The sequence below is a fragment of the Triticum urartu genome, chromosome 3 (genome assembly GCF_003073215.2).
Source record: "Triticum urartu cultivar G1812 chromosome 3, Tu2.1, whole genome shotgun sequence".
Taxonomy (NCBI): domain Eukaryota; kingdom Viridiplantae; phylum Streptophyta; class Magnoliopsida; order Poales; family Poaceae; genus Triticum; species Triticum urartu.
This window is the reverse complement of record NC_053024.1, coordinates 5216245-5237866: the sequence shown is the minus strand read 5'-3', so window position 1 is coordinate 5237866 and position 21622 is coordinate 5216245. Positions and strand designations below refer to the sequence as shown.

Here is a 21622-nt window from a genome sequence, read left to right as displayed (position 1 = left end):
ACGTTCAGACAAGTCAAGACTTGGTTTCAAATTCAAATATCCAAATTCAAGATTCAAGTCTCAAGTACTTTACGAATAAACCACTTAACACTTGGGGGCTAATGTATGCCAAATCAAATTTTTATGACTCTACCAACATATTTAAAGTCCCAAGTCCCTTACAAAGTAACAGCACTTGGCACTTGGGGGCCAATGTACGCAGTTCAGCAAGTTTATCAAGGTTAAACCAGAGTGTTAAGTACTTTGAAGACGGTTTTAAATTCTAAAGTACTGATTCATTAATGATCAAAATAAACCGGTCCTTGGGGACTATAGGTGAAGTTTTGTTCTATCAATATCAGGCAAAGATTCAGAGGTAAAAGTCTCAGCCTATATTTTAAGTTTACAGGTTATTCTGTTTCTCTTATAATCTGAAGACTTGGGGGCTGAAGGAATATTAGTAAACCGGAAACAACGTACCTCATACTTCAACTGAAGCTGCTTGACCATCTCGATCTCAGACTCACGACTGGAGTGTACATGACTGAGATAGCCGGATAAGATATCACTAGCATTGAGACGGTCATAGTTGGCAACATCAAAGCGAACCTTCTGCCTCTCCAATGCTTCTTGCTTTGTTGTGCACCAAGCCAGCACCGTTGGGTTCCCCGGCTCAACAAAGCGGCTCCCAGTAATTTGAACATCTTGAGCAGGTGGAGACGGTGGTTTGGTTGAGCTTGACGGTCCAGCTATAGAAGGATTCATAATGGCTTCGTCAAAAGTCGGCTCAGGAGGGTTTGCCTCATTGTCAATAGGCGGGTGTTCTGGAGCGTTAGCCAATGGAGAAGGCGGCCTAGCCGGTTCAGATGCTAGCACTGGTGGGTCTTCCGCCGGTTTAGCCGCCTTCGTCTTGTTGGATTTAGCCTGACCACTAAGGAAAAATATTGCAGGATTGTCATCATAAAGATACAATTGAGCAACCCGGAAGAAAGGAGGATTTCTGATTACCCAGGAGCAGTCTTGAAAGCCGGAAATTGTGTTTGTGATGAGTCGCCTGAAGAACGAGACACCTCCTAAAAAAAGAAAAGAGTTAAAAGAAATACAAGGAGCAGGATTCATTAAAACGAGTTAAAGACAGTAATAAGTAAACCTCGTTCGGACGTTTCCGAGGGGTCTGTTGAAGGACGATAGCCGGTTCATCTTCAATCCCAACTTCACGGCGGCTTTCATGTTGCTGCTTTTTCAAATGAAAGTTGGGATCCAAGTGAGCTAAGGGGTTAGAAAACCTTAATTTACGGATCACTCGTCGAACTTTGTGTCCTGGTAAGGGCTCTGAGTCGGAGGAAATGATAGTTACCTCTGCTTCCCCGGCCTGACTGGCCCAGTGTCATCCTGGCAAGAATCAGTGTCAATAAGATTGTTAAAAAATTGGCTAAGGGAATCAAGGGCTACCTCCGAGTCAGACGTGTCATCAAGTTTCATTAAATCTTCAGCAGTGGTCTTCTTTTTCTTCTTCGATCTCCGGGTCGATTTCTTGGCGTTCATGGCGGCGAGTTTCGCCTTCTTGGCAGCTTCGTGATCATATTTCACTTTCCAAAAGTCAGAGTTGGCCTACAAAGACAAGAGGACGGATCAGTGATAAACAATACGGCTGGACAAAATACAAAGGAAGAAAGATCAGAATATCCTTACTTTTGGTACCGGGTTAAGTTTATAGAAGGGATTTAACCCAACAACACTGCAATCTTCATACTTCGCATTGACCAGAAGGTTTGACATTGAGACAATGTCCTCCTCGGTTAGTTGAACCGGGGTATGACGGAGAGAGTCGTCCGGGTCTCCACCATATTCATACATCAATTTTGAACGACGACTTAATGGAATAATCCGCCATGAGATCCAGCAGTGGGTTAGATCGACTCTGGTTAAACCGTTCCCCAACAAACCGTTGATTCTTCTGATAGATGGAAGCAGCTTCTTGCGTTCAGCAACGGTAAGTTTATCTGGCAGTGCGAACTTGGAGTCAAGACGATCGGGGCGGTAACCCGGCAGTGGCTTCTCGTTGGCGGGTGAGATGTCCTGACCGTAAAACCAAGTTTGGTTCCAGTCCTTTGAGTGACTTGGTAAAACTATGAGAGGGAAGAAAGCACCCTGACGGCACTGAATTGAGATGCCTCCAAGTTCTAAGCTAAGGCCGTTGGTGCACTCGTTCTGCCGGTTCAGATAGAAGTATCTCTAAATAGCTCCACAGTCGGCTCTTGCTGAAGATATACCTCACAGAGCACTTGGAAGTTACAAATATTGGATATGGAATTGGGCCCAATATCCTCAGGGTGGAGTTTGAAAAAGTGAAGAGCTTCTCTGAAAAACTTTGAACCGGGCAGTGAGAAGCCACGGTTCATGTGGCCAGTAAAGACGATCACTTCGCCGTCTTTCGGATTGGGTCGTTCTTCTTCCGGGTGAGGAGCATGATAAGACATGATGCTTTTTGAGGGCAGAAACCCAATGAGGAAGAACTCTTTTAAACGATCCTCAGTTATGGTTGAGGGGACCCAATTACAGATGGTGGGTGTCTTTGACAGCATGATGTGCAAGGAATTGAAAAAGAAATAACAACATGCCGGTTCAGTTTATGGTCAGGATAACAGTTAAAGGCCGAAGATGTAAAACAAGTAATGGCGGCTTAACTAAGGGCTAATGACATATAAGGAAAAGAAAGCCGGAGCGGTAAGCCGCCATGACTACAAAATTTTTCAAAAAGCAGATTCAGCTAAGTATTGGCATAAACAAGTTTTACCAAGCTGTCATTATTATTTTGGATCAAATGGCCGTTCTGAAAAGAAAAATATTCTAGACCTAAAAATCTAGTACAAATGGGTTCGTCAGCTATAATGAAGCATCTATACAGGAAAAAGGGATCTACTGCTATCAAAAATGGACGCAAAACAACTACCGCGCGAGTTATATCTCCTCTTTGGATCAAGAGCGGCTGCGGAGGAAGAACTACTAAGAAGGTTCATGAAGAACGGTGAAGAACACCGATGAACTCGCAAACCCTAATGCAAATCTAAAAAGTTTGAGAAGATAAGACTTACGGATGCGGATTCGCTGCAGAGGGTCGTCGCCGTTTATCTGGACAATTCAGGGTGATGTAGCGGCCAGGCTCGAGGACGAGGATGAGCGTTGCGGCGGCGGCGGAGCTCGAGCAGTAGCTGAGATGGCGAGAGAAAGAAGATGAAGGAGAGGGGAGAATGAGAAAAACCGGCCGCGTGCCTATTTATAAGGGCAGATGCGAACAGACGGGCGCGAAAATCAAGGGAGAACCAAATAATGGTTATCCAGCTATATAGACGCCTCGATTCTCGGGAAGCATTAAATATAAAAGATCCGTTGGAAGATAACGTCATGAAAGTTTTTTGTGTTTTCAAAAGATGACGTCACGGCGGGTTACAGAGTTTTTTCAGACAGAAGATAGATTTCATCTAAGTATTGAAGATTGACAAAGAACAAAGTTCAAATTCAACCTGGGGCCTAATGTTGGGGATATTACTACCAGTATGACCCGCCCAGGAGGGGCCGGGTCAACCCTAATGGCGGGTTACATAAGAAGCCCAATATACATTCAAGATGATAGTTTATTAAACATATAGAAGGCCCAAAGACCTGGGGCCGGCTTAAGGCCCGATATTGTAAACCGCCGTATGTAAGGAAAGACTTATAAAGAAAGACATGTAAAGGAAGTCACTGAGCCGGACACGGTTATGAGCCGGCCGGGACTCTGTAGGCCACCAGACGTCAACCCATGTATATAAGGGGACGACCCGGTGACGGCTTAGGGGAAGAAACAACCAAGTCGATAACCAAGCCGGCGAGTTGAGCCCCTTGGAGATCGAAAGTTCAGCAATACCAATCCCAACTAGACGCAGACTTTTACCTTCATCGTAAGGGGCCGAACTAGTATAAAAACTCTCTTGTGTGTCCTTTGTCCCGATTAACCCCTTTAAGTTTCCTAGTGCGACGGCCCTACGACTAACTCCTTGCTCTAGAACATCTGTCGTGTCAACTCCACGACAAGTGTGAATGCTAGATATAAGATAAAATTATACACACTCAAGTTTTGTGCGGCCTATGTGCACATCATACTATTGTGTGAAAGTCTCTTTACTATACCTTATTTTCCGTATTAAGGAACAATGCAATTTTTTTGCTTATTGTTTGCCAATTTGAGTCATCAATTTTTGTATGTATTTTTTAGGGTGATACCAATGCCCTTAATTCACTCTTGCCTAGAAAAAAGTTTGTTTTTGTTTTAAGTTTTGTATTTTTTTTCTGAGTGTTTCTAACTTTGAAAGACCATGCACATGGGAGCCATCCATGCATGACATTCTGAGGAAATTGTATGGAAGAGTTGCCAAAATGGTGGATCTTTTCGTCCTCTAAATTCATGCACGGTAGATTGTGAATAGAAGCAACTGACATGATTGTGAATAGAATCAATTAATTGACGTGCTCTTGATCTTAGTTCAATAATAAAATAGATTGATCTTCGCTAGGTGAAGACTTTCATGTGTGCTTCACTCGGCAAAAGGCACTTGAAAAAAGACCTCTACCGTGTGTCCGACTAAATTATACAATGGAAGGTGTACAGACGATTCGGGTATAGAGCACAGACAAGTCAATTAGACACATGTTATCCTATATGACTGATAGCTTATTCATACGAACATAACAACATAGCTTTATTCATAACTTTCACAACTTCTCAGTAGTTAATCGTCTGGATTTTATTTATCACTGTATACACTCTGATTTTTCGGCCTGCTTTATGCGTGAGGGGCCTTAGCAGCCACCTACATGGTCTTACGGTGTGGCATAAGTGGCGGCAGCGGCCGGGGGCTCATAGCCTGGCTGCCTCGGCGGCCCGTACCGCGGCGACGGAGGTCCAATGATTTGCGTACGGGATCCGTCCAGAACAGCTACACCTATGAACATGATCAATCGTCATTCCGGCCGCCTCATCTTAGAAAATTCCCTTACAAAAATGGCATGCACATAGTTCTTTACGTACCTTCTTGGACCGCTGCTGAGCATGGCGACGGCATGAAACAGTAAACGATACCTAGGAACGCCATAGCGAATGCGAGGGAAGAAGAACGGTGCATATTCACCTGGCCGGCTTCTCAGTGCGTACACTGTTCACTTTGTGGGCCATATGTTAAATAGGGAACGGTACTAACTACACAGGGGATGGCTACGCACTTGCGCTCTCTTCTTGGTCATGGAGACTTGACTGTGCAGATATGAATGCTTGCTCTAGTTCATGGTCAAAATCTGCCGTGTGGAAATGCAGCTTGAGGACAAGAAATTTGTGGCAGAGTAGTCGTGGAAAGATCTTGTTGTTTGATCTTGAGTAGACTAGACCTACCAAGTCAAGAGTCTCCCAGTCAAGCAGCTTGCAGCAGCAGGTAAGCCGGCAAAATCAGAAGTCGTGTGCCAAACTCTAAAATAGGGCGTACTTCACTACAAACATAGAACTATAATAATGTATAGGCCATAATATACCATATACTCCCTCCGATAAAAATTAATTGGCGTAGCTTTAGCGTAACTTTGTACTAAAGTTATATTAAGGTTCCGTCAATTAATTTGGACGGGTGAGTACTAGATTTTGGGCATGGCTTTGCAGCATGCCACCCAACCTTTGCATGTTAAATCATTATGTGAATCGTCTATAAATTCATTCCTATAAGACTGAAAGAAACCAGACAGAAAACCAAATTAAAACCATATTGTACACCTTAGAAGGAAAAAAGAATATATGTAGAAATAATATGTCTCACATCAGCTTCACATTATGTTAACAACTACTTATACATAGTTGGAAACAGTTGGCTCTAAAACGATGTCATGCAGATTCACCTCAGAAGATTGTGCTCTTATCCAATCAGGTTCTGTAGGAACTGAACATGTAAATAGTCGAAAGAGACATGATTTTCAGCACCCGGGTGCCCATACACCCTCTATGAACAGTAAATTCAAAACAAATTGAAAAAAAAAAAGCAAAAAAATCTGAAACTTTGGGACATCGAACATCATGAAACTTTTGATGATCTTGCAAATTTTTAGCTAAAAATAACATTCGAAGAGCACTCAAATAAAAAAACAAAATCATTGTTCAAAGTTTATGTACCTTTTTAGTAGTGATTTTGTTTTTTTGGTGAGGGCTCCACGAAGGTTATTTCTCGCTGAAACTTTGCAGGCACATCAAACCTTTTATAATCTTTGATCCCTGAAAGTTTCAGATTTTTTTGATGTTTTTTCAATGTTTTATGAACTTATTGTTCATGAGGGTGTAGGGGCACCCGGGAGCTGTTAGACATTTCTCATAGTCGAAATTCACAGCATAGCATCATAGTTATTGTAGTGTTTTTGTTTAGACAAATCATAACTATAAAATCGAATAAAGGGATCATTTGGAAAACAAATATGTGACAAGATCACAATATACGGAATAAGAAATTTTACGACTGTGCTACCAAGTGCTTCCTGTTTTTTAACGAGGCACATACCTTAAGTTGTTCTCCTTCTGAGTTATATCATATATAGGGAACGTTAGTGGTAATGTACTACACTGGGGATGGTTACACTCTTTTCTTTGTCTTGGAGACTCAACCATCTAGATATACTCTAATTCATGGTCAAAGTCTGCCATCGGTATCCGTCGACAAGGGCACCTTTGAAAATGCAGCTTGACGACATTGAATGAGGGACAAAAGGAGTCATGGAAATCTGGACTGCTTTTCTCTTGTATATACCAACTAAGTCAAGAGTCTCCTAGTCATAGTCATGAAGCAGTGGTTCCTCCTATCAAAAATCTACCAGTCCTTTGCTTTCTCAATTTTGTGGGTAGGTAATACAGACATTATTAAGAGAATTTTGCACCAGACAATGGAAGAAATAAAAGGATTGCCCTCGAACTAGTGAATGCAAAAGCACAATTTGCACACCCTGTTCGGTAACCATTGGGGTAGGGGGCGGGGTGGGAGTTTGTGTTGGGATTAGGAGCAGAAGTAGATTTTTACTCTCATTTCCTTGCTTGGTATATTATGGGAATTAGTCTATCATGAACCACTGGTCATGAATTAACCATGGAAAGAAATCGGGAATCGGCTCTCTCAACTCCCATTCCCCTGCCAGTTTAGGCCCTGTTTGGTTCCAAATAAGTCACCAACTTATAAGTTCAAAAGTGAAAAAAGTGACTTATTTTGCCAAACAGACCTAACTTATAAGTCACCCCAACTTATAAGTCATAAGTTGCTCCACCCCAACTTAAAACTTATAAGTCACCCCTTTTTGCATGGGTTCCACCACCTTTACATAAAAAAAAACAAGATGGAAAGGTGTGCTCAGATGACTTATAAGTCAGGTGACCACCAGACAGACGTGACTTATAAGTCACTGGTTTTAAGTCACCTGACTTATAAGTCAGGTGACTTATTGGAACCAAACAGGCCCTTAAACTCTCATTACCTATAATCAATCAAAGGGCTTTTAATCTCCTCACCCCTCAACTCACATTCCCCATCTCTAGTTCGCACGAACCAAAGACGTTGTCAGATAACACCTTCGGGGAGGAAGTGATACACTAGTGTGGTCATTGTTGTAGTCTTATTCAATTTTCCACTAAGGCCCTATTCTTATAAAAAAAATCAACTTTGATACTGAATTAAAAACTTCACAATAAATGGGTTGCTTGCATCATTCTATCAAGAGTCCGAGTGTATACACTTCGTTCAAAGAAAAATATATTTATAGTGATGTGGAAAAAATAAGATGAGAAAAGTAGGCTAGTTTCTTATCAAAGAAATGGAATCATGTTGATCATAAATCTTCTTCTGGCTATGTCATTCAAATTTGTTTCGACGCATTGGTGGTACAATACTTATCATGCTTTTTATAGGGCTAATTTGCGCTTGCAGATATTTTTCCTTATGTGCTGACTCGAAGGGCGGGCGCTTGGTAAGCGGTTGCGGGATCCCCGTGGTAGTGTTGATTGAATATTTTTCATGCTGACATGAAAGGGTGAAAAACTTGAGCTCTGATGATGTGTTTGGTTGAATTGTTTCGTTGGTGATGATTTGTTTTTTGTTTTGATGTATTTATCTCTCGGTGATGGATCGATAATTTCTAAGGCCTATCGAGTATGACTTGTTATGAGCTATATGATCAATTTATTTATAAAGTAGTACAGATTATTTGTAAGCATGTTACTGCAATGGTCATTGCAGTACTAGTAGTTTATTTTTCTCCCCCTGTCCCTCTTTTATATTTTCTTGTTTGAGGAACATTAAAATAAATGTGCCTGTTACCAAAAATATGGGGGGAAAGTGAGAGTAGATTTTTTTTGAACCACCATGTAGGTGTACCCTCTAACAAGATTAATTTTCCGACTTTGCATCAAGACCCGTGCTAGTTCACTATCTTCACCTAAAAAAATTGTTTATCCTATGTGGCACACCATTCTTGAAATTTTCCTTTATATGGGTGAAAGCAAGCACATGAGTTACCATATTTTGGCTATGATCCAGCTTCTTGAGTATGATACTGTGTGAGTCCAGTGAGCGCGCGTGCGAATTTCCTTCGCAATTTGGCCGTAGTTTGACTTATATCGACCATACATTAAACTTTGCAAGTCAAAAGAACTTTCGTACTAACAGTGCCTAGAAGTTTTCGGATATTTATGTGGTGCAACAAAAGTGTCTAAACGAATTTGATCTTCTAGCTATTTAATGTGTACAAAAAAAATTACAAGTTGGGCTGCCTCACCGAACTTCTTGGGCTGTTCGATTTTTGTGCCTGTTATTAATAGTTTCAGTCGCCAACACAGCAAACAATCCTCATCACCAAGAACGTAAGATTACACGTCCCGTGGACTTATATTTGTTAGCTTAATTGGCACCATCATGAATCGTACATGCATAGACAAGAACTGAACATATCGGAGCGACAGGTGCTTCATACATGAGGAACGCTCGAAACAGCCTGCTGCAGGGTCTTGCGGTGCGGCGCAAGCGCCGTTGTCTCCAAGGGCGGTGGTGGCGACGCAATCTCGGCCGGAGCCTCCACCGGGTTCTGGTTCCCGGGCAGTGGCGACGGCGGAGTCCTTGGCTCACGGCGTCCGTCCGGAACAACTGCATGTATCATCAATCATCATCCTAATCCGGCAACTGAGCTGCGAGTAGTGGTTTATTAGTTACCTTGGGCCGCCGCCGAGCATGCTAACCAACAGCAGATGAGTCCCAGGAGGGCAACACCGCGTGCCATGGAAGAAGAAGAGCGCTCCATGATCCTCTCTAGCTGCATAGTACAACGTTGTGACTAGCCTTTGTATTATAAGAGACGGTAGTGGTACGGTCTTGGAGACTATGGGTCAAAGTCTGCCGTCCGTCAACCTTGGAAAAGTTCGGCTGGCTTGAGAACAGCGTCAGTGGCCCATAGTGACGAAAAAATCTTCCTCTTTCGTCTTTTATCTATTGACCAGAGAAGTCAACTATCAAGTCATGCAGCGTGCATCACCCGTCGACGCGTAGTTCGGCACCACAGCATCATTTTCAGCTGACGCGCCACTAATTGGCCCATCGGTCACGGTATAGCTGAAGTGAAAAAGAAAGGACCTTAATTAGGAGAGAACGTGCTCCCCTAGTTTCTGTGGAACAAATTATCGCGCTTTCTAGGAGCCTCTCGTAAACTATGTTGTTCGCTCTGGAGCCTCCTGCGAGCGAACGATGCCATGTGCAGACTTTGCCATGTTAATAATGTTATAGATAGAGGTAAATACACCAGGAGTCATAAAACTTGCACGCGACGGTCAGTTTAGTGCATAAACTTATAAAATACGTGTTTCTGGTCATCAAACTTGCGTGGACGTGCAAATACGGTCATATTTCCTGTACACGGATGTATTCACTGCCTACATGGCATGCCAGCGTGGCCGGGGCCCATTGTCAGTGGCTGAAGCGTTGTGCATGTGATATTTTTTACAGAAACACCCTCAAGTTTTTTTAAAACTTCGTACAAAAGCCCTCCAACACAGGTAATGTTAAATAGTATCCCGCTGGGTCCTGCCTGTCAGTGTGCGTTGTGAATAATTTGGACTAGAAAATAGGTCTGAGTGAGTTCGAACCATCGACTAGCTGTAACAACCACACCACCGTTGTTGTTTACACGGACTACCAATGTGTAGATCCTTTAGGCTAAATAAAGGTGCGCATTTAGAATTATATTTTCTTTTCTCAACATTTTCAAATTTAAATTATTAAAATTCGAACATATTTTCCGCTGATTTGTCTGAAAGGAAATGATGGACATTCATTCTGCACTATATTTTGCTTTTTAGATTTTGTAAATTAAAATTATTAGAATTCAAGCAAATTTTTAGTTGACTTGTCTGGACAATTTACGTACCTTCATTCTGGCCTATATTTTTCAATCTAGTTTTCCAATTTAAAATTATTCGAATTCAAACAAAATTCTGTTGATTTGTTCAAAAGAAATTTATGTACATGCATTATGGACTATATTATCTTTTGTTTGGGTTATTCAAATTCTTAAAAAGGTTGATTTGTCAAAAAAATATGTACATTCATTATGACATATATTTTCTTTAATCAAGATTTTTAAGTTTAAAGTTATTCGAATTTAAACAGAAATTTCTTTTGATTTGTCCAAAGGAAATTATTTACATTCATTCTAAAGTACAATTTATTTTAACTAGGTTTTTTCATTTAAAAGTATTCGATTTCAAATAAAAAATTAGTTGATTTGCCCGCAAACATACATTCATTTTGTACTATATTTTGTTTTATCTACATTTTCTAATGTATTTTTTTGAATTCTAAGCGCATCTCTAGCAAATCCCTCATATCGCGCCGACCCATAAAATAATCGCCAGTTTACGGTTTTGCGCCAAAAAGTTGTCTGAACAACTGTAAGCACACTATAAGGATCCGCATATAAGGGGTCTGCTATAGATACTCTAACAGAAATTGGTTGATTTGTCCGTAAAAAATGCATGCATTCATTCCGGAAAATACTCAAATTCAATAGACAAATCTGGTCAATCTGTCCAAAAAATTTATCTAGAATATAAGTTGTTTTCTTACATAGAAAAAACAAAAGCAAAATACATAAAATAAATTGTGTTTATCTTTTCATGTGTCATTGTTGCCGGATGGTTCGAACCGGGGCTTCCACCTTTTCACGAACCCTTTTCTGGTTTTGATTTCTATTTTAATTAGAACGGTCCTCATATATAAAGCTAATTGTGCACGTTAGACGTCAAACGTCAAATGTCAGTTAGCCGATTGGCGGGCAATATGCATGCGAATTGCAGGTGTGGTCAAATCCCATCCATACTGATCCATCTTTTTTTCCGTTTTATTTCAGAATTTTCTGTGTAAAAAATGAAATGCAAGGGTGCTTTCTGGAAAAAAAATGCATGCGGATTACTCACCTCCTCAGCCACTGACAGCGGGCCCATGTAATGTTTTTTTTGACATGAGAGCCCATGTAATGTTGGCACGCCGTGCATGCATGTAATACGCCCAGCTACGGTAGAAAGAATCGTATGTGCACGCCCACGCAAGTTTGATGACTAAAAACATGTATTTTACAAGTTTATGCACCAAACTGACCGTCACGTGCAAATTTTATGACTGCCCGTGTATTCAAATTTTATGACTGCCCATGTATTTACCTCTTATAGATAGTATAATATGGCAAATGTTGCAGCAAGGAAAGTGACATGGTACAACATCGAAAGTTTGTCACATGATCATTGATAGCAGTGCTGGATTTGTCGTACTATAAGAGAGATAAGTGCCAATGCTATAGCAGAGAAAATTATCGATATGTTCATGAATCGCCATGCTAACAAAAAACGATTGCCATGTTGCAGTAAAAAGATTTGTCATGGAGCAACAATAGTGTGGATTGTCATGCTACAAGCAGGAAAAATGTCGTGCTACATGGAGAAATTGCCACACATGCTTTCAACAATTGCGATGCTACATCACGGAAGAATGCAATGCCACACACGATCTCATTCGCTCAAAAATAATAATAGCACAAATATTTGTATCGTTCTCTCACGGGGGTGATTTTGAGCAAACATTGCACCACCACGATAGCCCCGTATCACCACATTGAGATTCACACTCAGGGATCGGTTGTCCCATAGACCGTTCACTCAAAAAAATAACGCTCCTGTGGGACGTTTGCTATATATCATTTCCAAAATAAAAAGAACACAAAACATCTACACTGCCAAGGGCAACTAGGGCAGCGAAACTGTAACTGCCACCGAGCAAAAATCCTCCCCCATTACTCCCTTGCCGGAGCCGAAGGATGTGGGAAAGCCCCTTCCAGCGATAGATAGCAGCAGGGCTCTCTCTCCCGGTGCTAGAGGGGCTGGTGGTGGCAGAGGTGCAGCGAGTTCTTCGGGTGTCGTGTTGAGGTGCAGGCGGTGGCTCCGTAGCAGCGGCACCACTAGGTTATTCCTCTCCTACCACGGGAGGCAGGGTGGTGGCATGGAGAGTGTGTGACAGTGACACATGTTCCAAGGCCCGTCTGGTCCGCCTGCCTACGAGCGACCGCCTCTGTTGCTGGATCATTCGTTCTTATCAAGTTTTAATAGTTTGAGGCTTGGTTCAAATTAAAAATTGTCATAGATTATTCAAAAGTGATCATATTTCAAAGCCCTCATCACAAGGATCATGAATATGCAAACACAACATAAATTAAACTTTCAGCTCAAATATATAATAAATTGAAAGTCAAATGAAAAAACATGAGAGATAGGATGGATGGAGCATGCAATGCCTAACAAAAGCTTGCGTGCATAGGTCGCTCCCATAGTAATCAAGGGCTAAGTCATGTATTTAATTCATGCTACAGTCAACTCATTCAAAAATCCGAAGTGATGGTGTGAGGCGGGCAATATATTTCAACACCTCCCCTCAGGTCTAGGCTATTTTAGTCCTTAGACGTGTGATCGATGTAGGCCGCATAATCATTTTTATTTAATACTGCATTAGCAGGGTCTTGAACTAAAGACCTCTGGGCTCTGATACAATATTGAATTAATGCTTCATCCAACTCATTCAAAAGTCTGAACTGATGGAAGGAGACGGGCAATATATTTTAACACCATGCACATAATCTTTTCACCTTTCTGAATCATGAGGTGGATGAGCAGTCTACAACAGCCCTAAATGTGGGAGCAATGGCCCCGCAGGTGCCACAAATCTCCTCCCATACATCCGACATAATAATAAAATTATTATTTATAAGTCACAGATGCAAGTAAGCCAGTGTGAAAAAATCTCCTCTCATCGAAAATTCACAAGAGTGGACGAGCTCGCGTGGTCTCGGAATCGCTGGGCGCTCGTTCGCATATGGATATGGGCTGCGTCAGGTTCTGTCAACTGTGTCTGTTCTTTTAAAATCCTGATACTTGATCCTGTAGGGCTGATGGGACCCGCATGCACAGTGGACGGACGTTTGCCGGATGTGGTGACGACGTCCTGGACCGATTTAATGTTCACTCTCTTTTCCTTCCATTGTAGAGACTTTCATATATACATTCTATGTACAATCATGTCATGCAAAGTAAAATGTATTAGACGTGCACCTTTATCTTATTTATATGTTACAACATGTTGAAATTTGATCTTTTTTTTTCTTCTTATACAATGTGACATGGTTTGTAGAAGATTTTTTTTCATTGTCCCACGGAAATCCAAACTCAATATTTGACAAAGATTCACACGTATAATTTTTTGTACCTAAATGTATTTGTGTGTGTGTGCGCGCGCGCGGGGGGGGGTGTGATACCTGTGGTGTGTGTAACAATGGCAAATTTTTTATTCTAAAGTACTTAAGTAATTAATAATCGGAATATTTTTCTTCTTAGAACATGCATGTGTGTGCCATTTTATACGTTTATTTCTAGTAGACAAATTTCTCTTCTGTAGGATGGAAAAGTAATAAATTTCTTTTCTGTAGCATGGCAAATTAATAAATATATGACATATTTTTGAGAAATTAATTCATACACTACCATGTGCCCATGGAAGATTTCCTAAATTTGCCATCTTTTCAAAGAACAAAATTCTTTAAATTTTCCATGTTCACATGACGAAAATTTCAAATTCGCCATGGATTTCAAGAAAAAAAATCCCCTAAATTTGTCATGTGCCCATGGAAAATTACAGTAGTTGCCATGCTTTTTTTTAGAGAAATAACATCCCTATACTTGCCATGTGCCTATGACAAGTTCCTAAATTTGCCATCCTTTTAAAGAACAAAATTCCTAAATTTGCCGTGTGCCTATTACATTTTTTTTGCGGGAAGTGCCTATTACATTTTCCCCATAAGTTACCATGATCTAGGAATATTATTTTTTCTAAGTTTTTCATGACCTATAGAACATTTTCTCTCAAAGTTGCCATGGATAATGGCAATTTTAACTTGCATGTTTTTTGTACATACACATGGCAATTTTTCAAGTGTTTTTTTTTGGTAAAATCGTTGTTATATCACGGCAAATTTATCAAATGTATCTTTCGCCAAAAAAATAATTGTATGTAGCATGTCAAGTTTTAGACGCAGAAAGAACATACAGAGTTTTTTACCATCATGGCTACATTTTTACATGTGAAATTTGTTTTCACACATGGCAATAAACTTTTTCCTGGTCCATGGCAAGTTTAAGATCAATTAGTTATTCAATTACTCCGCAAAAAAAGAGATTTCTTTTTGTTTTCCTGCCACACGCTTTTTTTTTGAGATGGAACACTATATTCCATAGATCACACTGGTCCTGCCACACGCTTTTGTTTTCCTGCCACACGCCGGTGAAGGGAGCGTTCGCGTCCTATCATTGCTGCTTTTTTTAGCAAAAATCATCGCTGCTGCCCTCACGGCGTTGGTTAACTCCGTCAGGAACATAGTGGCCCACAACCCTTTCTGTACCTTTCCCGGCTCCCTATGCAAACTAGTATTTTCACCGTCCATAATTACTGCCACCACGTGACCTTGTTCCATTGGTCTACAAACCAGGAGCATGCGAGCTCGTCCTCCACATCCTCTCATACACTGTTTTCTTCTATATTATAAAAAGGACCTAGGACCTCTTTTTAAAATCTTCGCAGATGAAAAGAATGGCATCGCATGTCATTATCTTCTTCCGTGCTATTCTCAACGACTCCCCTTCCTCCACAAAAAATATTCGTCTCCGACGCACACCGCCGCCCTGCCGTCTTTGTAGTTGCCGCCACGCGGTTCCCTTTCACGTATGTCGTTCAGCTCCGCTCTGTAGGGATGGACAACTCACCGGTGCTGCATGTAGGCCTCTCCTTATGGCTCGCCGTTGTCCCATCTGCTACATGTGCAGCTCTGCCACACCACGATGGTGACGCAGAACAAGGCTAATGGTAACACACTGCTCTTTGGCCGTGTGCATGGTCGTTCTTTGGCCGATCACTTTGCTGCATACAACGGCTAGCTCCGTTAGGAAGACGTGTTTGCACTGCTAACGCTGCAACTGATTTTACTGTTCATGCACCTGGGCACCGAATCGTTGTGTCCTTAAGTTCACCCCTTAACTCCCACCTGCAGCATGCACTGCTCACGGATGGTCCCACCGAATGTAGTACAGCACTATAGAAGTGCTAACGATATAGAAATGCAAATACAGATTCGTGAACCACATAGAAATGCAAATACATAATCTTGAATTAGATAAAAACGCCACGTCCACTCCCCTTCTTTGGTAATAACATCTATAAATAAACACGTAAAGGACGGAGAACTGTGTATAGATGTGATGTGGCCGCAATATGGGATCCCCTAATCTTAAGTTCTACTACCTCTGTAAACTAATATAAGAGCGTTTAGAATACTAAAGTAGTAATCTAAACACTCTTATATTAGTTTACAGAGGGAGTAGTTTTTAAAAAATAATCGTACCAAAAAATTAAAAATAATAATCAGGAATAATGTAGTACATCAATATAGAAGTGATAAAGGATATGGAAATGCAAATACAAAATCTTGAACCGCATAGAAATGCAATATAAAATCTTGAACTAGATTAAAACTCCAAGTCCACATCCCCTTCTTTAGTAATAGCTATAAATAAACACGTAAAGGACGGAGAACCGGGGTATAGATGTGAAGTGGCCACAATATGAGATCCAATGCATATTTATTTATTTTGAAGAAAGAGAGGCCTCACCTTCGATTTCCATTAATAGAAACCAGGGTGTGAAATTACCCGGAACCAATGCCTGGCCGTCCGCAGAATGTTTGGAGGAAACAACCTCTTCCACAAATATAGCTGCAACCCCATTCTTTATAATGAGCCATACATCTAGATCATCACCATCATATCCACAATCAACCACGATGGCGTCCAAAGTCCTTGTCGCAATCCTCCTGCTCGCCGCGGCGACGCCAGCGTCGCTGGCTGCCATCGATGTGGTACAGCTGCTCGCCGGAAAGCCCCAGTACGCGACCTTCCTGAGGCTCCTGAAGGAGACAAAGGTCGCCGATGACGTGAGCCGCCTCAAGTCGGCTTCCGTGCTGGTCGTCACTGAGAAGACCGTGAAGCCACTCTTGGCGGTGCCGGCCGCCAAGCAGAGGACGATCCTCCTGCATCATGTGCTCATCAAGTATTTCGACCCCATCCAGCTGGGCGAGATGAAGACCAACGTTGCCAAGCTCCAGACCATGCTCTCCAACACGGATGAGGACATGGGCACCATCGACTACTCCAAGGACAAGGACGGCCAGATGTACCTACGCTCCCCAGGCGCCGACAGTGTCGCCAAGCTCGTCAAGGTCGTCGCCGCGCGCCCCTTCACCATCTCCATCATGGAGATCAGCGCGCCGCTCTTGTGCCCCAAGCTACTCGGCCCTGGCGCCGCCGGCGCTGCCGCTGGCAGGCCCAAGGGCAAGGGCAAGGGCAAGATCAAAACCATGTCCGCTGAGGAAGGGGCCACCGCCGCGGCTCCAACTGCCTGATCTGAGAATTGAGTAAGGTGGCCCTGCAGGTCCCCCGTTGAACCATGCGCGCACAACTTTGGATTTTATCTTAATGCCAAGGCTTCATACATCTTCTTCTTTTCTGCTACTGTACTAATTTTGTGTTTCCAGTATCCTATGATTATTAGTGAAGTGAATCGCAGTACTACTAGAGGTTGGGGCGCACCTCCTGTGCAGCGTGCGTGTTTTTTTTTTTCTTGTTTGGTGCAAAGGCAGTCAGATCGAGGAAGAATGTAACAACTGCCTTCTTTTTGAGACAACTACTTTTGTTGTTGCTTTTTTTATGGACCCTGGTATCTCCCGAACGTTCCGTCTGCGGGGCTCCTGTACCGAACACACAGTTTTTTTAGGGAATACCGAACACACCGTCTTTCTTTTTTTGAGGATCAATGTAGCTTTATTACTCAAGTAAAGCTAGGAATCTCTTCTGAGATTGTCTGAAGGATACAATCAGGTGGCACCGTCCACCACACATTACACCTCCCATCACCTAATCCTACTTTTGCTAGCTTATCCGCAGCTCCATTGAACGATTTCGTTTGCTAGGCGAAACCCTCCAGCGCGATCCCCCAACGTGACATACCCCTCCCATCGAGCATTTTATATTTGGAGCTGAAGGTGCTGGTTAAGGTGGCCCTCCAGGACGCCCCGTTGAACCATGCGTGCACAACTTTGGATTTTATCTTAATGTCAAGGCTCCATACATCTTCTTTTTTCTGCTACTGTATTAACTTTGTGTTTCCAGTTTCCTATGATTATGAGTCAAGTGAACCAAGTACAACTAGAGGTTGGGGCGCGCATCCTGTGCAGTGTGCGCATTTTTTTGGGTGCAAAGGCAGTCAATCGAGGAAGAATGTAACAACTGCCTTATTTTTTGAGACAACTGCTTGTGATGTTAATTTGATTTTATGGACCCTGATATCTCCTGTACCGAACCAACCGTTGGCTGGGTAGGGTCGATCAATCGAACAGCGTGACCAAACACCCCATCGCTCACTAATAGAGGTTGCATCAATCCAACGCTGGGCCAAAAACGTGCCAAGTAGTAGCCCAAAAAACAAGCCTTATTAACGCTGGCCGAAAAGATGTCCCTCTTGCACTGGCACGACTAGGAAAACCTAGTATTTGCCATGTCTTACTGTAGATTCAAAACACCGCATCCTAAAACTGTTGAGACCACAAAAAAATGCAGAGGAAAAAATACGCAAAAATATGTAACGCATAGCAATTTGGTGAGGATATAATATGCATTGGCCTTGTGGTATATGTTTCTACCTTGTGTTGGCCATACTCTAGTTTATAAAGTTTTTCATGCTTTAATTAATAAAAATTACCATGGTGGTGTATTTTAAGTTGTCGTGGTAAAACATGAGGATTAAATCTTCAGGTATTATTTCACGGGTGGGGCGAGTTAGAATTTACCTATGATTTTAAAAACATTAGCACAGAAAATGTGGATTATTTTTGTAAGGTGTTTGACAACGTACATGAAGGCACAAAATATGTGGATTAAAAATTGCCATCACGTAGAACACAAAAAAGTGTACCATATATTGTTTAATAGTAATTTTTCATGTTTCATATAGAAAAATTAACGTGGTCCCATGCATGCAAAGAATCCCACAAACGATGAAACTAAAATTTTCATGGATGTAAATTAAATTTACAGGGCACTATAAGTAAATTTTCCATGGCAAAAAAGGTAAATTTTTCATGAGCAATTAAATTAAAAATTCCCATATATGGTAAAGATAAATTTTCCATGGAAAATAAAAAAAAGGAAAAACTTTTCATGGCAATAAAAGTAAACTTGCCATGGAAATAGGTTAATTTGCCATGCCACAAAGTAAAATTTTCCCTACTCTTAAAAAGGATAAAATGTTATGAACATCAAATTTTCATACATGTTTGTCATGTGATAAATTCCATGAAATATCTCAAATCTTGATTTGATGTATGAGGCATGCATTTTTGAAAATTTTGGCATATCTTAATCTACATAACTTTTTTGCTATGACATGGTTAATGAACTAGACACACTAGTAGAAAACGGCCCATTAGCCCCGGTTCCAGAGGCCCTTTAGCCCCGGTTCTGGAATCGGAACTAAAGGGTCGGGACTAAAGCCCAAAACCATTAATCTTGGTTCGCTTACGAACCGGGACAGAAAGGGTTCCACGTGGCCGTTGCGGGGCGCCTAGGCAGAGGACCTCTAGTCCCGGTTGGTAACACCAACCAGGACCAAAAGGCATCCACGCGTCAGGAGCTGGCAGGAGCAGCGGGTTATGTTTTTTTTTTGAAGGGGGGGGGGTTAGGGGGTTTTGAAGGGTTAATTTAGTGGTTTCATATATTGTGTTAGCTAGCTAATAGAGGGAAGTGTATGAACAAAGTTGCCATGGTAGATGCATATTAAAAAATTTCCATTCTAATTTTTTCTTATAATTGTCATGATTTGTGTAAGAAAAATGCCATGTATGTACATTGTAGTGGCGTATTGAAAATATGAACAAAGTTGCCATGGTAGATGCATATTTAAAATTTCCATTCTATTTTTCCTTATAATTGTCATTCTTTGTATAAGAAAAATGCCATGTATATAAATTATTTCTGCCATGATACAAAGGTCGGCACCGCCAAGAGTGGCTTTATGCGACCTTCCCGTGGCTCCTGAAGGAGATAAAGGTCACGGATGCACTACTAGGGAAAACTCTATACACAGAATCTTAGCAGCAGCACGGCTCAAAAAGGAGCACTGCTACTAGTTAGCAGTAGCGCGGGTGTGGAAAACCCGCTACTGACAAGTGCTTAGCAGTAGCGCGCTCGGCGTAACCCGCGCTGCTACAAATATCGACCGATAGTGCCCACCCAACTCCATTTAGCAGCAGCGCGGTGCCGCCAGCCGCGCTACTGCTATAGCTGTAGCAGTAGCGCGGTTTTTCTGAGGTCGCTGCTGCTAATTTTCAAATCAGGCACACTTTTGGCCCCGGTTAGCTGTAGCGCTTGTACTGAAAGCGCGCTGCTGCTACTTTCTTAGCAGCAGCGCGTTTTATGTACCGCGCTACTGCTAATCCACACCCACCATCTTTTCCCCATCCGTCCTCCCCTCCCCCAAATCCCTCCTCTCTTCCGCCACTCTCTCCTCTCTCTCTCTCTCCATACGTTCTCATATTGACCTCTTGCCCATGCGCCCCTCCTCCTCCATGGCACCGAAAGAGGGCGCCGCCTCGCGCCACTGGTGTCTAGGAGCACGCCGGTCTTCCACCGGCGTCTAGGAGGCCGCCGCCTCGCGCCACCACGCTGGAGACCTAACCACCGGTGACCAGCCCCGCTACTCCCTCCATCTCCTTCCTCTCTCCCTCGCTTTTCTTTCTCTCTCTCTCTCTCTCTCTCCCTTTGGTTTGACTCACAATCCCATGTCCATGCCCGTGCAGGTAGTCGCCATGGACGACCATATCTGGCATGGTCGGGAAGAGGAGCCCCACGCTGCTGCCTTGCTCTTCCATGGAAACAGGCCCTCCTGCAACAGCCACTGCCAGATCTGGTCTGCCGCTGCTCGTTCATGCCTCCGGCGACCCCAACCATTGCTGGATCGAACAACTGTTGCCATTAACAACACGCACGGGATCGAGATATCTTTTTCTTTGGAATGTAATAGTAGTAGCGCGGGGTATAAGACCCGCTACAGATAATTAGCAATAGCGTTGTACTGCAACGCACGCTACAGCTAACCATGTATAGCAGTAGCACGTGTCAACACGCGCTACTGCTACAAGTTAGCTGTGGCGCCGTATTAGTAGCGCTGGCGCCCCGCGCTACTGATACATCCAAAACCCGCGCTACTGCTAGGCTTTTCCCTAGTAGTGATGACGTGAGCCGGCTCAAGGCGGCGTCCGTGCTGGTCGTCCCCGAGAAGGCCATAAAGCCACTCGTGGCGGTGCCGGCCGCAAAGCAGCGGACAATCCTCCTGCATCATGTGCTCATCAAGTATTTTGACCCCATCCAGCTGGGCGAGATGAAGTCCAATGTTGCCAAGCTGGAGATCATGCTCTCCAACATGGATAAGGACAAGGCACCATCGACTATTCCATGGACAAGGACGGCCAGATGTACCTACGCTCCCCAGGCGCCGAAAGTGTCGCCAAGCTCTTCAAGGTCGTCGTTGCGCGCCCCTTTACGGTCTCCATCATGGGGATCAGCGCGCCGCTCTTGTGTCCCAAGCTACTCGGCCCCGGCTTCGCCGGCGCTGTCGCCGCTGGCAGGCCCAAGGGCAAGGGCAAGATCAAAAACATGTCCGCTGAGGAAGGGGCCACCGCCGCTGCTCCAACTGCCTGATCTGAGAATTGAGTAAGGTGTGTTGGAATAAGCTACAACGGCCGTGGCGCGCGGCGGCCTCCGCGCTGCCCGCGGTGCGCGGCGGATATAAAGGTCTTGGCAACGGTGCACGGCGAGCGCGTGGCGTCGGCATCGCGCGGCGAGTCCACGGCGGTGTGGCGTGATGCCGGGCGCGCGGCGAGCGCGTGGCATCGGCAACGCGCGGCG

At 43.1% G+C, this 21622-nt stretch overlaps 1 protein-coding gene, 2 long non-coding RNA genes and 1 pseudogene across 3 annotated transcripts; 2 read left to right on the top strand and 2 right to left on the bottom strand.

Annotated features, from left to right (window-relative positions):
- Positions 1 to 4669: 4669 nt before the first annotated feature.
- On the bottom strand, positions 4670 to 5198 carry LOC125547522. Its single transcript, XR_007300698.1, has 2 exons — positions 5048 to 5198; positions 4670 to 4961 (listed from the first exon to the last, which is right to left on the bottom strand). It is a non-coding gene; the product is annotated as an uncharacterized LOC125547522 (long non-coding RNA).
- A 3643-nt stretch (positions 5199 to 8841) lies between these two features.
- LOC125547521 lies at positions 8842 to 9338 on the bottom strand. The gene is made up of 2 exons (XR_007300697.1): positions 9237 to 9338; positions 8842 to 9170 (listed from the first exon to the last, which is right to left on the bottom strand). It is a non-coding gene; the product is annotated as an uncharacterized LOC125547521 (long non-coding RNA).
- A 7059-nt stretch (positions 9339 to 16397) lies between these two features.
- LOC125547520 (fasciclin-like arabinogalactan protein 3) lies at positions 16398 to 17306 on the top strand. Its single transcript, XM_048711359.1, has one exon. It carries the CDS (start codon positions 16399 to 16401, stop codon positions 17062 to 17064), a length of 666 nt encoding a protein of 221 aa, XP_048567316.1. The 5' UTR covers position 16398; the 3' UTR covers positions 17065 to 17306.
- Positions 17307 to 20523: 3217 nt separating this feature from the next.
- On the top strand, positions 20524 to 21415 carry LOC125546440 (annotated as a pseudogene).
- The last annotated feature ends 207 nt before the right edge of the window (positions 21416 to 21622 follow it).

Excerpts from the sequence above, each read along its gene's own strand:
- LOC125547520 (XM_048711359.1), top strand. The coding sequence starts at position 16,399 with ATGAGCCATACATCTAGATCATCACCATCATATCCACAATCAACCACG.